The sequence below is a fragment of the Trichomycterus rosablanca genome, chromosome 1, assembly GCF_030014385.1.
Source record: "Trichomycterus rosablanca isolate fTriRos1 chromosome 1, fTriRos1.hap1, whole genome shotgun sequence".
Lineage (NCBI taxonomy): Eukaryota > Metazoa > Chordata > Actinopteri > Siluriformes > Trichomycteridae > Trichomycterus > Trichomycterus rosablanca.
Window position 1 is genome coordinate 44,139,070 of NC_085988.1, and position 17,792 is coordinate 44,156,861.

At 39.7% G+C, this 17,792-nt stretch overlaps 1 protein-coding gene across 2 annotated transcripts; it reads right to left on the reverse strand.

Annotated features, from left to right (window-relative positions):
* Positions 1-7,834: 7,834 nt before the first annotated feature.
* Positions 7,835-15,134, reverse strand: cd59 (CD59 molecule (CD59 blood group)). Of its 2 annotated transcripts, none has more exons than XM_063003344.1 (4): positions 14,926-15,134; positions 14,759-14,825; positions 14,532-14,636; positions 7,835-8,685 (listed from the first exon to the last, which is right to left on the reverse strand). In XM_063003344.1, the coding sequence occupies exons 2-4, from the start codon at positions 14,811-14,813 to the stop codon at positions 8,492-8,494; spliced, it is 354 nt and encodes a 117-aa protein (XP_062859414.1). In that variant the 5' UTR covers positions 14,814-14,825; positions 14,926-15,134; the 3' UTR covers positions 7,835-8,491. The 2 variants fall into 2 exon arrangements, with proteins under 2 accessions (XP_062859414.1, XP_062859405.1); XM_063003335.1 differs by having other exon boundaries at positions 14,532-14,672.
* Between the last annotated feature and the right edge of the window lie 2,658 nt (positions 15,135-17,792).

Genomic DNA, 17,792 nt, shown 5'->3' on the forward strand with positions numbered 1-17,792 from the left:
CCACCGGCAACAAAAGTGAGTACACCCCTAAGAGACTACACCCCTAAATGTCCAAATTGAGCACTGCTTGTCATTTTCCCTCCAAAATGTCATGTGATTTGTTAGTGTTACTAGGTCTCAGGTGTGCATAGGGAGCAGGTGTGTTCAATTTAGTAGTACAGCTCTCACACTCTCTCATACTGGTCACTGAAAGTTCCAACATGGCACCTCATGGCAAAGAACTCTCTGAGGATCTTAAAAGACGAATTGTTGCGCTACATGAAGATGGCCAAGGCTACAAGAAGATTGCCAACACCCTGAAACTGAGCTGCAGCACAGTGGCCAAGATCATCCAGCGTTTTAAAAGAGCAGGGTCCACTTAGAACAGACCTCGCGTTGGTCGTCCAAAGAAGCTGAGTGCACGTGCTCAGCGTCACATCCAACTGCTGTCTTTGAAAGATAGGCGCAGGAGTGCTGTCAGCATTGCTGCAGAGATTGAGAAGGTGGGGGGTCAGCCTGTCAGTGCTCAGACCATACGCCGCACACTACATCAAATTGGTCTGCATGGCTGTCACCCCAGAAGGAAGCCTCTTCTGAAGTCTCTACACAAGAAAGCCCGCAAACAGTTTGCTAAAGACATGTCAACAAAGGACATGGATTACTGGAACCATGTCCTATGGTCTGATGAGACCAATATTAATTTGTTTGGTTCAGATGGTCTCAAGCATGTGTGGCGGCAATCAGGTGAGGAGTACAAAGATAAGTGTGTCATGCCTACAGTCAAGCATGGTGGTGGGAATGCCATGGTCTGGGGCTGCATGAGTGCAGCAGGTGTTGGGGAGTTACATTTCATTGAGGGACACATGAACTCCAATATGTACTGTGAAATACTGAGCAGAGCATGATCCCCTCCCTCCGGAAACTGGGTCGCAGGGCAGTGTTCCAGCATGATAATGACCTCAAACACACCTCTAAGACGACCACTGCTTTACTGAAGAGGCTGAGGGTAAAGGTGATGGACTGGCCAAGCATGTCTCCAGACCTAAACCCAATAGAACATCTTTGGGGCATCCTCAAGCGGAAGGTGGAGGAGCGCAAAGTCTCGAATATGAATATGCTCCGTGATGTCGTCATGGAGGAGTGGAAAAGCATTCCAGTGGCAACCTGTGAAGCTCTGGTAAACTCCATGACCAGGAGAGTTAAGGCAGTTCTGGGAAATAATGGTGGCCACACAAAATATTGACACTTCAGAAACTTTCACTAAGGGGTGTACTCACTTTTGTTGCCGGTGGTTTAGACATTAATGGCTGTATATTGAGTTATTTTGAGGGAAGAATAAATTTACACTGTTATATAAGCTGCACACAGACTACTTTTCATTGTGTCAAAGTGTCATTTTGTCAGTGTTGTCCCATGAAAAGATATACTTAAATATCTGCAGAAATGTGAGGGGTGTACTCACTTTTGTGATACACTGTATATATAGATTTGGAGCATAAAATAGGAGTATTGTTGCCTTTAAGACAGCCCAGATCATTACCTTTTTAGGCTGACATCCACTGTGAAGACACCCTACAACCCATGAAGTCTACACTCAGTTGGGGTAAAATGATAATGAATGTTATGAATGTTAAATGTCTATTTTTTACTAAGTCAATGTCAGATTTCAATGGGTATTGTGCCACCATGAAAGCAACATTTGCAAGTCAGGAACACAAGAAAGTAACACCAGAAAGGGTGTTAAATTCCCACATGGACACAGAGAAAACATGCAATAGTCCTTTTACTCACTGACTAAGGCAAGAAGCAAACCCAGATTATCAGGCCCCACACTACCACAGCAATATGAAACTTAATTATACACTGTATTTAACAGTAGGCAATATACTGAATATTTAACTCCACTATATTGGTGGCCTTAAACTACCAAATTAAAGCAAGCTGTATCTTACAGACATATGGACAGACATCATAACTATAGTCATGCTCATGAGTGAGCGAGCCTTCTAAAAATAATTATATGGATAAATTCACTGTTTTTGTTTCCAAGAATTCATTGTACTGGTCTGTAAACTAAATTTAAACTGTGAACCCATTCAATAGTTGTTTATTGGTTGCACTTTTCATTGCAAATAAAAATACATAGACATAATCTTTAATGTATCCATTTTATATATGCTCATGTAAAATAAAGAGCCATAATCTTACTTGCATACAGTAGTTTCTAACTAGAATAAAGCAATTACTAAACATGAATATGCTTAATAACTTTTATTAACTCTGCTGTTCGGCTGTTTAACAGACACTCCAAGAATAAACATTGTGTGTAAGAGAAGACAAGTATCGCCTCCACCCTTCCTTGCATGGCTAAAATTTTATTACTTTGAAGAAAACAGCTGCTTCTCATACAAGATCACAGCCCATAGTTGCATTCTGTTGGCAAAGGGTGGATAACCACATAGTCCAATTCATAGGTAAACTAAAACCTTAATGTCATGCGAGATTAGGGTCTATTGACACAATTATACTTCTAACCTCATATGTACTCAAATAGACTCATTTTATTGTACTTTTTGTACAGTACACCACTGACAATAAGGATGATTTCCATCATCAAAAATTTACAAATGATAATAAAAATAATTTTAAATGTTCTGCTTTTCAACTTTGATTAAGTCATCTAGAGTTACTACTTCTCAATTTGATCTGATGCCTACTCCTTTCCACTCTTCTTATTACTGCTGCTTTTGATACAGTATGTCATAGCATACTCCTGCAACAACTGGGAAAAGTTGTTGCCATATATGAGGTTGGGGTGCTTCTTGTACATTGTTGAAACTGGCAGGTTTTAACCTGTCGCAGATGGCCGTAGCAGCCTGTCATATTGTGACAACCAGTTCTCAGTTCTTTTTTTTTTCCCTTATTCTCCCACTTTAGCGCATCCAATTTCTGCCCGTCAATCATCCTCTCACTAATGCTGGTCCCTGCTCCTGATTGGGGAGGACGAGGCTGCTCCACGCCCCCTCCGACACATGCACAGCCATCGAACATATTATCACCTACACTTGACAAGTGCAGTGCAGTACAGCGCTGTGTACGGAGAGCCACATCCTCTACCACACTCATTTCTCATCTCCGTGCAGGCGCCACCAACCAGCCAGCAGAGGTCATAATCGCACTAGTCTAAGAGAGAGTCCCCATTCCGCTTAGTCCCGCCCCTATCTGAACAACAGGCCAATCGTTGTTCATGTAGCCGCTCAGCCAGAAGGCAGAGCTGAGTTTTGATACGATGTGTTCGAGATCTCAGCTCTGGTGAACAGCGTGTGTTTTACCGCTGCGCCACCTGAGCGGCCCAGTTCTCAGTTCTGTGCTATCCTTGTTGTATCCACTTTCTTTGTTGCTGGCTGCTAATGATTTTGTGTCTTTCATTTGTTACTTTGTTTCTATTAATTTGGCCACCTTTTTATTTGTAATTGTTCCCTTTTTGTTGGTGGCTTTTTAGACACAGTATTGTTTGAACCTGGGTTCATTTTATTCTTGCAAGTGAAACTCTGACTTTTCTGCTTTTTCTCTATAATCTTGTTATGTCTTGTAGAGTTCTGCCTCTAATTCTCTCCAACTCTGTATCTCCTGCAGCAAGATCAGTGGCGCACGAGGTAGCACTAGATGTGCCTTGCAAATAACAGCTGGTTTTACAATTAGTTTCTGCACTAATTAGAAATACAATAATTGGTTGTGGTACTTTGATAGCTTTAGTTGTGTCCTGACATTTAAATCAAAGTGTGTCAAGGTTTTGAGGGTTGCTCAGGTGGCGCAGAGGTAAAAACACATGCTGGAACCAGAGCTGGGATCTTGAATACATTGTATCGAATCTCAGCTCTGCCTTGCCGGCTGAGCGGCCACATGAACAACGATTGGCCTGTTGTTCAGATGGGCGGGACTAAGCCGGATTGGGTCTCTCTCTCATGACTGGTGCAATTACGACCTCTGCTGGCTGATTGATGGCGCCTGCACAGAGATGAGAAAAGAGTGCTCTTAGGGTGTGTCCCTCCATACACGCAGCTAAGCTAAGCTGCACTCGTCAAAGTGTAGGTGATAAGATGCATACGGCTGCTGCCCACGTGTCAGAGGGGGCGTGGGTTAGCTTCGTTCTCCTCAATCAGAGCAGGGATCGGCACTGGTGTAGAGGAAGCATGATGCAATCGGGCAATTGGACGCGCTAAAAAGGGAGGAAAATGCATAAAGAAAAATATATATAAAAAAGTGAGTCTAGGTTTTGGAAACATATTTGTTCATGCTTATAAATTGTTCAAATTCATAATTCATAATAGCAATTATTATAATGCCATATACTTTGTATGAGACATGATAGTTCTCAATATGGATTTGGAAATTATTTTCAAGTGCAGCATCTTGTGAATCTTTTCTTTGTACATAACAATAAAACTGTGCACACACACACTTTTATTTTAGCAATTTAAGTAGCTCCAATTGGCTCCAATTGACTTCATGTCCCCATGAGGAAACCCACACCAACAAAGAAGGAACATGCAACTCCACACAGAAAGAACACTGGTGGCCAGGAAATCAAACCCAGGCTTCTGTTGCTGTGAGTAAACAGTGTTACCTACTGCTTCACCATGCTGCCCACAGTTAAACATATGAATGTTTAAGCAAATACTGATGTGCTGTCGTTGTAGTAGACGTCCTGCTTTAAAACTCTCTGCAAAACTGTTTTACTCAACTAGCAGTTATAACTTTTAGTTCATTTAATTCTGTGTTTGTATGATTTGTGTAAATCCTACTTATTTAAAGTATCCTCCAGGCCACACAAGAAGGATGGGCCCTGCTGAGTTTGGTTCCTCTCAAAGTTTCTTCCTGTAATTTTCAGGGAGGTTTTCCTTGCCACAGTCGCCCTCGGCTTGCTCAACATGGGGTTTTGTATCTGTTGGTCCTGGATTTTGTAAAGTTGCTTTGAGACAATGCCTATTGTAAAAAGCGCTATATAAATAAAGTTGACTTGACTTGACTGCTGGTTCTTTCATTATTTGCATAAGAGCTTTGAGAAGGTAACGACCATTTTGCTCAAAATCATTATTACTGCACCATCTAGCGGCCAGAATACGCAGATTCACTGTTTAACTATGAACCAATAATTATCATAAATATAGTAAGTACTTCAATAGTATAATACCCGAATGTTGTATTATGTTAACGAATTAATTGAAGCGAGAATTAAGAACATTGTTTGCCTACGTTGACATTCATTTAAGGTACCCGCTGGCTCAAACGTCAACTAAGTGCCTGGTGCCAGTCTGGCCAACGTTCAACGGCCTCGTTGTATGTGTAGATAAAACAGTGCCTCCAGAAGGAGAACAAATCATGTTAGTGATGTGTATAAAATGACTAGTTAAAATGTACAAATGAAAGGCAGCATTATTTAATCATTATTATTAAGCAATAGTAATGGTGTAGACCAGGGTTGCCCACACTTTCGTGGCTTGAGATCCAAGGACGGATTAAGGATAGTCTGGGATTAAGTTTCTTTCTACTCTTCTTTCTTGCAAAGTCATCCACTAATTCATCAAAATTAAGCTGTCTGACCAAATCTGATTCAATGGCCAGAAGTGACAGTGAGTTCAGGCGGTTTTGGCGCATCCTAATCCTGAGTTCATTCTTAATACGAGCCAGTTTGGAGAATGAACTCTCCCCTTCACAATTTGTGATAGGCACAGTCAAAAAAAGTCTAAGTGCTATGTAGACATTTGGAAAGGTTGACTGTAAATTCAAATTGATCATGGTTTTGAGCATTTTACTAGGACATTTTTCTTTTTCTGTTATGAATGATTTGTATTGTATCAATTCATCTGCCAGGCTCATGTTCAGATCTGAAGGATATGCTGCAGCGAGTGAGTTAGCCTTTAAAGTGAGCTCACTGTTGGACATATTGTCAGGCATGAAAAGAACATCAAATAGCTCAGTTAAGTGTGTGTATGCATTCAAACTGCTTGAAATTGCTTGTCTTAAATTTAAATAATTGCAAAATTGCTAAATTAATTTGTGTCTCTGCGCTTAAGAGAAATTTAACATAATAATTTTGAAACAATACAAATTCAGAAACATTAAGTAAGGGCCTGAATCGCTGTTATGAAATATGGTAGCTTGCCTGGCAATTTGTAGGTCCCTAGAAAGTCAAGGAGCCATGGTAAGTCAAGGAAGTCAAGGGCCCCATAGCAGGGGCCCTCGTGATCAAGGGCCCTCTAATGGTATGCACTGCTCTTCTCTAGGGCCCCCTGGTAGGGGCTCTCATAACCAGGGCCCTCTAAAAATATGCCCCCCTCTTTCCTAGGACCCCTAATAGCCAGAAGTCGAAGTCAGAGCAGTGCCACAACGCCTCATCCATTTTTATAAGGGGCCCAAAAGCATGGCTAGGGCCCCCAAAAGCATGGCTAGGGCCCCCAAAAGCATGGCTAGGGCCCAAAAGCATGGCTAGGGGCCCCAAAAGCATGGCTAGGGCCCCAAAGAGGCCCTGGGGTCAAAGTCCCTAATAGTCAGAGGATCCTTAAAATGGAGGGCCCTCGGAAATAAAAATATATTGTATCATAAATGTTGATAGGCATCGCAAAATGTTTTGGGTCAGGGCCCCCCCATATAGAAGCACTTCGTAGTTCTACAATTACTGACTGTAGTCCACCTGTTTCTCTGCATGCTTTGTTAGCCCCCTTTCATGCTGTTCTTAAATGGTCAGGACTCTCCCAGGACCACCACTGAGTAGGTATTATTGTTGTGCTGGTATGAGTGGATAAGACACATCAATGCTGCTGGAGTTTTTAAACACCTCACTGTCACTGCTGGAATAGTCCACCAACCAAAAAAATATCCAGCCAACAGCACCCCGTGGGCAGTGTCCTGTGACCACTGATGAAGGTCTAGAAGATGACCAACTCAAACAGCAGCAATAGATAAGCGATTGTCTCTGACTTTACATCTATAAAAAGGACCAACTAGGTAGGAGTGTCTAATAGAGTGGACAGTGATTGGACACGGTATTTAAAAACTTCAGCAGCGCTGCTGTGTCTGATCCACTCATACCAGCACAACACACACTAACACACCACCACCATGTCATTGTCACTGCAGTGCTGAGAGTGATCCACCACCTGAATAATACCTGCTCTGTGGGGGTCCTGACCTTTGAAGAACAGGGTGAAAGCAAGCTAAAAAAAGTATGTAGAGAAATAGATGGACTACAGTCAGTAATTGTAGAACTACAAAGTGCTTCTATATGGTAAGTGGAGCTGATAAAATGAACAGTGAGTGTAGAAAAAAAGGAGGTGGTTTTAATGGTATGGCTGATCAGTGTATAATAATAATATTTATCAATGTAATAAACATTTTATACTTTTAACATACACTTTTAAGTAAAGGTATATATTAAAACTGGTAGCTTGCCAAGGCCAAAAAGAAAAATATTTCAGACTGACCATATGCAAAAAGAAAATTAGTTTGAATAGTCAAATTGAATCCATGAATTAACAGAAAGTTCTGCCATGAATTACAAGCTGATGGAACATGGGTGGCTTTGTTCACACTCACATGAGTCTGACATTGATATTGTTTTAAAGAATTACACATATTAATTGAGTATTCTTTTAATTTCATGTTAAATGTGTCAATTACAAATGTGTGTTTTGACTGCATGTTGTTTGGGCTTGTAGTCCTATATTCAGAAGTTAAATGCTTATTGACGTTTATTATCTCTGGGTTATCAAGCATTCTTCAAAAAATCTTTCTCTGTACTTACATTCGATATGTGGGTGCATATTTAATGAATAATATAGACAGCACAACACTGTTTTTATTAGTAACTTTACTAGTAAAAACATGACATAGCAGAAAACCATGAACAGCTTTTAGTATTTATTTTTATCATAATGTACCAGCAAGCAAACTGAATAAAAAATTTTACAATAACCATCAACATTCTAAAAAAAGGTTTAACTGGAATAGCCTAAAGTCACCAAAAACTCTAAGACTTTGGGTACTTTTGAGTGAAATATCTAAGTGAGCTGTAAAAAAAAAAAAAAAAAAAGACTGTAAAACTGGTACTACAATCACATTGTTTCGATAAATAACAAATTGTAAAACTAAGCTGGTACTGCACATGTGAAAGACATGTTATTTCACTATTAAACATAACATCCTGTTGTGTTCCTGTATGCAAATACAGATAACTCGTGTACCATCAAAAAGGTGGGGGGTGTAAAATAATGAATGGTTCCAATATGATTTTCATAAAAGCGGCCTTTTTTGGCCTACTTGTAACTTTTGTGTCAAGCAATTAATATTCCAACATAGGAAAGGTGTTGTCTTAAAAAAAAAAAAAAAAGTTTTGGGTGACTATAACATTTGCTTTTAGTTAATTATTATTAATTATCATCATTTATTTAGTTACACCAGCACAGACTCTCCACTTCAGTCAGCACACCTACACATTTTTGGGTGAGTTAGCTTAGCAGCAACTCCACAACAGGGCAAGCAGAGAGATGAGCAGGGTGAAGACTGCTGTGTCTACCCTGTGCCCACTGTTACATAAATTAGTGTTACAGCAACGATATGTGAATCCAGACAAAGCTGGAAACATCTGCGACAGACGGGAGTTGTCGCAGTCTGTGTACCTGATGCACTGCCGGATCGTCTTCCCTCCTGTCACAGAAAAAGTTTACTGTGTTACACATTAGAGGAGTGTTGGTGTGCACCTGTTTGTTTTATGCATTTTGAGTATTAAGACCACTTAAATGAAAATGTATGCAAGTGTAAATACATCCATCATACACTTTAAGCTAAATTTGATTACCAAAACTATTCCAAATACAGTGTATCACAAAAGTGAGTACACCCCTCACATTTCTGCAAATATTTCATTATATCTTTTCATGGGACAACACTATAGACATGAAACTTGGATATAACTTAGAGTAGTCAGTGTACAGCTTGTATAGCAGTGTAGATTTACTGTCTTCTGAAAATAACTCAACACACAGCCATTAATGTCTAAATAGCTGGCAACATAAGTGAGTACACCCCACAGTGAACATGTCCAAATTGTGCCCAAATGTGTCGTTGTCCCTCCCTGGTGTCATGTGTCAAGGTCCCAGGTGTCAATGGGGAGCAGGGCTGTTAAATTTGGTGTTTTGGGTACAATTCTCTCATACTGGCCACTGGATATTCAACATGGCACCTCATGGCAAAGAACTCTCTGAGGATGTGAGAAATAGAATTGTTGCTCTCCACAAAGATGGCCTGGGCTATAAGAAGATTGCTAACACCCTGAAACTGAGCTACAGCATGGTGGCCAAGGTCATACAGCGGTTTTCCAGGACAGGTTCCACTCGGAACAGGCTTCGCCAGGGTCGACCAAAGAAGTTGAGTCCACGTGTTCGGCGTCATATCCAGAGGTTGGCTTTAAAAAATAGACACATGAGTGCTGCCAGCATTGCTGCAGAGGTTGAAGACGTGGGAGGTCAGCCTGTCAGTGCTCAGACCATACGCCGCACACTGCATCAACTCAGTCTGCATGGTCTTCATCCCAGAAGGAAGCTGACGCACAAGAAAGCCCGCAAACAGTTTGCTGAAGACAAGCAGTCCAAGAACATGGATTACTGGAATGCCCTGTGGTGACCAAGATAAACTTGTTTGGCTCAGATGGTGTCCAGCATGTGTGGTGGCGCCCTGGTGAGAAGTACCAAGACAACTGTATCTTGCCTACAGTCAAGCATGGTGGTGGTAGCATCATGGTCTTGGGCTGCATGAGTGTTGCTGGCACTGGGAAGCTGCAGTTCATTGAGGGAAACATGAATTCCAACATGTACTGTGACATTCTGAAACAGAGCATGATCCCCTCCCTTCGAAAACTGGGCCTCATGGCAGTTTTCCAACAGGATAACGACCCCAAACACAACCTCCAAGATGACAACTGCCTTGCTGAGGAAGCTGAAGGTAAAGGTGATGGACTAAACCCAATTGAGCACCTGTGGCGCATCCTCAAGTGGAAGGTGGAGGAATTCAAGGTGTCTAACATCCACCAGCTCCGTGATGTCATCATGGAGGAGTGGAAGAGGATTCCAGTAGCAACCTGTGCAGCTCTGGTGAATTCCATGCCCAGGAGGGTTAAGGCAGTGCTGGATAATAATGGTGGTCACACAAAATATTGACACTTTGGGCACAATTTGGACATGTTCACTGTGGGGTGTACTCACTTATGTTGCCAGCCATTTAGACATTAATGGCTGTGTGTTGAGTTATTTTCAGAAGACAGTAAATCTACACTGCTATACAAGTTGTACACTGACTACTCTAAGTTATATCCAAGTTTTATTTCTATAGTGTTGTCCCATGAAAAGATATAATAAAATATTTGCAGAAATGTGAGGGGTGTACTCACTTTTGTGATACACTGTACATACAATTCCAGTGTTGACAGCATTATGAAAGTTATGAAAGAATATAAAAAAAACGTGCAAAACTTGTTGATATACAAAACACTGTGTACGAAACAGCCAAGAATTAAGTAAAATACAGAAAGTTTGGTGCCAATAGTTTATATATAACATATTACCCAAAATAAAGGAATCAGACCTTGATTTTGAAATCCAGAAGTTGATTACTTACTATGTTAAAAGTGTCATTACTTACACTTCAGCCTCATTTTAAACAACGCAAACAAATGGTAATTGTGGATTAAAATGCCATAAATATGTTTGTTCCCTGAACACGATGTTTTAACTTATTTTCACTTAGAAAACTCACAAAACATTTGGCAATGGGTGTGCACATTTTGTATACCATATATACACTGATCAGCCATAACATTAAAACCAACTCGTTTCTACACTCACTGTATATTTTATCAGCTCCACTTACCATATAGAAGCACTTTGTAGTTCTACAATTACTGACTGTAGTTCATCTATTTCTCTACGTACTTTTTTGAGCCTGCTTTCACCTGTTTATTAATTGTCAGGACCCCCACATGACCACCACAGAGCAGGTATTATTTAGGTCGTGGATTATTCTCAGCACTGCAGTGACACTGACATGGTGGTGGTGTGTTAGTGTGTGTTGTGCTGGTATGGATCAGACACAGCAGCGCTGCTGGGGTTTTTAAACCACTCACTGTCCACTCTATTAGACACTCCTACCTAGTTGGTCCACCTTGTAGATGTAAAGTTGGAAACGATTGCTGCTGTTTGAGTTGGTCATCTTCTAGACCTTCATCAGTGGTCACAGGACGCTGCCCACGGGGTGCTGTTGGCTGGATATTTTTGGTTGGTGGACTATTCTCAGTTCAGCAGTGACAGTAAGGGTTTTAAAAACTCCATCAGCACTGCTTTGTCTGATCCACTTGTACCAGCACAACACACACTAACACACCACCACCATGTCATTGTCACTGCAGTGCTGAGAATCATCCACCACTTAAATAATACCTACTCTGTGGTGGTCCTGGGAGAGTCCTGAGCATTAAAGAACAGCATGAAAAAGGGCTAACAAAGCATGCAGAAAAACAGATGGACTACAGTCAGTAACTGTACAACTACAAAGTGCTTCTATATGGTAAGTAGAGCTGGTTTTAATGTTATGGCTCAGTGTATTTTGTATTTCATTATTTTCATTATTTCATAATGGTTGGGACAGTATGTGAAATGCAAATAAAAACAGAAAGCTCCAATTTGTATATGCACTTTCATCTGAATTTAAATATTACACAACTGGATATTAAATGTTTTAACATTATGAACTGTTTTGTTTTTTTAGGTGTATGCTTATTCTAAAATTGATACCTCCATCACCTATTATTGAGTTCCAGAGAAATTTTAACTTGTAAAGGTCAAGGCCAAAAACCACAACTGCCATTGTTAATACACATTGTTCATCTATGTATTGAAGGGCATGGAATGAGCAAATATTTCCAAAAATACAAAAGTTTGTAGGGTGAAACATAAAAATGACTATTTTCTTTTCTTTTAGCATAAATAAATAACATAACATAAATTGCCATTTATCATTTATCAACATAGTGAAGATAAAGTAAAACAAAAGTGTGTTGGCAGTCATAAATTAAACAATGGCTATAAAGAATGCTACTTACCTGTAATTGCCATATCCACTTTTAGCTCAATAATTAAGAAGCTTTAATGCTTCTTCCTTAAAGAGGACGTTCTATATGTATGTCTTTTGTAGCCATGAGGCTACAAGTTGTCCAAGGATCACAGATAAACATCTCCAAAGATTAAAAAGAAAGGGGAACCAACAGCAACTATAAAAAGAGTGGAACAGCCACTCTACTGACTGACGTAAATTCATGTGTTGGGTCTGCTTCTAGAGGTGCCATCACGTCCCCAAAAAGAAGATTTGAAAAATTCTGACATATGCATACTGTAATTCTTTAACTTCTATCCAAGGAACTATGGCGGTGTCGTGGTTACTCTCGACTGTCATGGCCAAACCATCCTGGATGGGTGAGCTGCCTTCAGAGGCGGCATCATGGAACTTCTATTAGTAGATTCAACACGTGACTTCACACTGGATGCAGGCTGTGTCAGTCAGTGGAGTGGCTATACTGCTCTTTTTATAGTTGTTGCTGGCTGCCAACTTCTTAAATGGTCACACTGTGGCATAGCATGTAGTCGCCACATTTACTGTATGCTAATAATAATATTTTGCTAAAGCAATGGCGAGAAAAAAGTAATCAGAAAAAGATGAGAGGCAAAACATTATGATTCTTAAAATTAAAGGTCTTTCCTATAGAGACAGCATAACACTACACAAAACATGCAAGACAGATTTAACTGAGAAAAGACTTCAAGCTGCAGGTTTGACATGACAAGTGGCAAAAGGGCAATGGCAAAATAAGAGAAAGAGGCTTGTCTGGGCCCTACAGTACTGCCAGTGGACTACTGACAATTGCAAGACTGAAATGTTCTTGTAGAGTTTTAATATACCACTGAGGAGGCAAATAGATAGTTCATTGTTGTGTGACACCAAATGTCAGATATGGCAGAGGAAGTGTGATGGTCTGGATTCAGAGCTGGGCTGTGTCTGAAATCGAATACTTCCATACTGAACAGAATGCAAAAGCAGTATGCGAGAGCGGTTAGTTTGTCCAAATACGTAGTATACATTAAACAGTATGCGAAAAGTACCCGAATGACCTACTGCCTGGGCAGCCATTTTTAAGTATGCAAACGATGCACACTTACGGTCCGATAATCTATCCCATAATTCAACCCAAGCTGCAAAGGCGTTCGTGGCGAAGAAGAAAGATGGCGGAAAGCGGAGTAAGACAAACATTTAAAATGTTATGATTAAGTACAACCCTGAATAATGTAGCTTCAGTACGTAGCTTGAGTAGCTTTGTGGAGAACAACAGAATTAATTTTGTCTGATTTTAAAATTGTTATAACTGTGGTGATGAGACGTCATGCATCACGTGACGTTGGTAAGATGGCGAACGTAGTACGTACGAGGTTGCGTGCATACTGCACAATTGCGTACTGAAAGAGCTTACTGCTTTACCGGCCGAGCGGTGTGCACTGCCTCCAGTCTAGTACACACTGTTGAAGTATGCGATTTCGGACGCAGCCTTGGTGACTGAAATCCTGACCCAAAAAGGCTACCAAAGCATTTTACAGCGCCATTAAAAAAAAACACTTTCATCTACATCTAATTGGTCATACTACAACAAGACACTGACCGAAACTTACCTCAGACTATGTTAGAGTTACCTTAGAAGACAAGAACCAGATGGTAGGCTTCAAATCATAGAATGACTAGTACAGCTTTGCTTTAAACCATCTGCCTCGTTTATCCCAAATTAGGTTGATGGGATTTAATTCTGGAGGCAACACATTTGTGAGAACTTCTGCAACAGTGTTGTGAAAAACTTATTTCTGGAGTATTCTACAAATACTAGTTCAATATCTGTTGGTAATTTGTTTGATAATTGTACATTAACATACATTTTAGCTGATGCAAATCTACTACGTGGAATTGAATCAAAAGCATTGAAGCTGACTCTTGATTCCCAATTCCTTGAATCGAAGAATTGATTCTTTTTTGCGACTCCAAACCTACAAAGTAAACAGCAACGGTTTTGTTTCCTAAATGTGCTCGTAGTTTATCCAGTTCTTCGTCTGCTTCTTCGAAACGTGTTAAATTTTTTTAAAATACAAACGATTCTTTAGTTTTTAAACAGCAACAATCATTTTCCAAGTAATGTCTCTGGAAACGGAGACATGCAGCTGATTTACCTAGTGGTTAATGTAGCTGGTTCACCATTATTAAATATTACTCTTAAATTAAACTGCTGTTATTGGTCAAGGTTTTTTAAAGTTCATTAAATAAACACATGGTTACATTGTAACTTTGTTTGCTGGTAAAACGTCCACACATTTAGTAAGTTAGTGTTGTAATTTGTTGTAGTTACTTAGCTGTCATTAGCCACACTGCGACTAGTCTAAAAGCTGGGTTAAGTGGCCTCTGATGCTTACCTTTTTCCTGCAGAGACAAACAGGAGTCTTCATATGAGCAATCCTGCACCTTGCTACACCATCCACCATAGTAATCTGAGCACTTATAACACTGCAAAGACGAGCCTAGAGAGGAGAAGCGCATTCCATAATGCTTATTGCCTGTTTCCGAGAAAAAACACACAGCCATGGTCATACACAAAACACTGGGACAACTAGATAATAACTGAGGTGTTAAATACACTTACCGACACTGACTGTCACTGTACAGATGACCAGGAAAAGTCCAGCTGAGTATTTCATTGCTTAAAAATGCTTGAATATTGCAGCACAGTGAAAAAAACAAATGCATGCACGGTCATTTGGCTGTTACATGTTTAGAAAGTAACAATAAGCATATTATAAAGCCACTTACCAGTGAACAAAATATTTGTTAATGTTTTTAGTTGACAGAAGTCAAAGGTCCACCACACAGCACATTCAGTACATAGATTCCTAATCATTCCTCATGGCACTTCTCCTCTGCTCTTCCCCAGCACTGGCTGTTCTACTTGAATGATGTCATTGATCCCAGTTATGGCTGACCCAGACCACACCACCCATGGCAAATAATAGCCTACTGATGGACTGCTCGGAGGCATTCCTAACAACAGTCACCAGCCAAGATGGTCTTTGTTTTATCATTTATTGATTTTTTGTAACTGGGTTATCCTGATCAGGGTCACATTAAATTCAGTGCCACACAGAAAGATTGGTTGCAGGACAAATACACTCAGGCCAAGGTACAACACAGGACTTTGCAGTAAAATGTCAAACTGCACAAATAACCCCTTTCATGCATGAGGGGGTGTTTTATACTTGACCATCTAAGTCTGACATATATCTTGATTTGATTTGATGCTGGCAGAATTTCTTGTACTTGTATGTACAGTTTGGTGGAGAAGGAACAACAGGCTGGAGCTTAGCATGTGTATAATTTAAATAAAGAGAAAGCTTATTGTTTACAGTATATTGAGTGCATTTAATTTAAAAATGAGAAAAATACCCTTACCCAGCTTGATTATAGCATTGCTCCCACACATAAATTGGAATTCATAATGAAATGATCTGACCACATCTCCATCCAACAATTTAGGGATAAATTAAAGCACTGATTGCAAGCCAAGATTTATTACCCGAGAAGGTCCTGGGTTCGATTACCAAGTGGAGCGGTCTGGGTAAATTTTGTGTGGGGTTTGCATGTTCTCCCTGTGGGTTTCCTCCAGGAGCGCCGGTTTCCTCCCACAGTCCAAAGACATGCAGTCAGGAAATTATCGATAAAAAAAAAATGCCCTTAGATGTGTGTTTGTGTATTGAGGTGTGAATGTGTTTCTGTGTGCCTTGCACCCATTAAGATCTGGAATAGCCAGCACTCCCCACGACCCTGATTAGGATAAGCAGCTTAGAAAGTGAGTGAGTGTTAAAATACACCACTCAGCAAAAACATCAGGACCACAGCACAAATAATGTTTATGGCAATGTCTGTTTCATTTTTTTTAACAAACACAATGCAATATAATGTGATTTGGTAATGTGCATGTTGTAATATATAATATAATACTGCTTAAAACATGTAATGTTACTAAGCAAAAAGCTATCTGGATTCTGAGCTGAACCAGATTATATGAGTGAATAGACCTGAAATGCCAATCACTGGAACTTCAGTATGTAGTTCTGTTAAATAATGACCTCCAGGGTTGAATAATCAGTGTTACTTAAAATCCTGCTAAATTTATTGTACGTACACATTAAAATAAACTATGTGTATGTTGCTGTGTGTTACTGTGTCTGCACAATGAACAATATCAATTCATGACACTGAAACAAGACATTATTTTCCATAGAGAGCTTAGGCTGCATGCTACAATGGTGTCAGGCAGCTTTAAATACCATGTAAGATCAACTAAGTGTAAAGAATCTAAACAGCCAAGTTTAAAAATGTATTATGTAAGAAGATGATAACACGTGGCCATAGAACATAGAAAATATTCATCTTTTGTTGTGCTGCAGCTGAGGCAACAACAAGGGCACTGTGTCAGATTGTCTACAGACTTGCTGCTACAGCTATTTATTCACTTATCAGAACAGTTGCTTTTTGTTTTTGTCTTTTTGCCTTAGTTTGACTGATACAACCCCATTTCTGGAAATTTTGGGGCATTTTGTAAAATGCAATAAAAACAAGAATCGGTGATTCTGTGTAATTTCTTTAACTGACAAAATCACAAAAAATTACCAGTTTTTCACTGACCAATTTCATTGTATTTTGTACAGCCTTAAATAATGAGACAGTATGGACTATGCAAATGAAAAATGCTGTGTTAATATGCATCCATTTTTGCATTCAGGCCTGCACCACATTAAAAAAAAAAGCGGGGACAGTAAAGCACTTTGTAATGTTGCCATTCCTGTTTACAACACTTAAAAGATACCAAGCAATGAAGTGTTTCAGGTTTTCTTTGCAAATCCCTCAACCTTTCTTATAGGAACCAATTTTGATTACCATCACCTGTTGACATCACCTGTTTGAAATCACATTATTTAGTTTTTTAACTTCATTACTCGCCCTAAATTGCCCCCATCCCAACTTTTTTTGGAATGTGTTGCAGGCCTGAAATGAAGGAATGGATGTAAATTAACAAACAAAGCACAGTATTTTTTATTTGCATATATTACACATTTTGTATGAGAATCTAAAACTATTTAGTACAACAGCTATTTCAGCAGAGGGTGGCAAGAATCACAGTGCTGATGCATTTTTTTTAGTTCTTATTAAAAGAAAAGTGGATATGTAATAAAGTATGTAATTAACTGCAGGGTCAATCTTCTCCCTAAGACTACAGTTTGTATCCAAAACTGTGCATCACCATTGACTTGGGATCTAATGTGCAAGTATGAAGCCACTGCACCTCTTTTTTAGGTTTAAACTTATAGTTAAGAATTAGTTACGGTGCAGGTTTATGGAGCAGAGACTTTAAAAAGCCCATGGCAGTGTAAGGCTTGCTTGACCGTGGACAGTTTCACTCATGTTCTGATCACTCAGACAGTTTTGTATGAGCTTAAGGTGACAGTGTATTTTTCTGAACTTGTGTTAAGTGCAGTTACTCTAGCCCTATTTATATGGGAAGGCAGAAGTTACCAGCTGTACCAAACTTAGGTTTTGATCAAACAGAAATAATAAATAACTCATTACTTAAAACAGGTTCAATAATTTACCAATGTAAATAAATGAGACAAACATTCAAA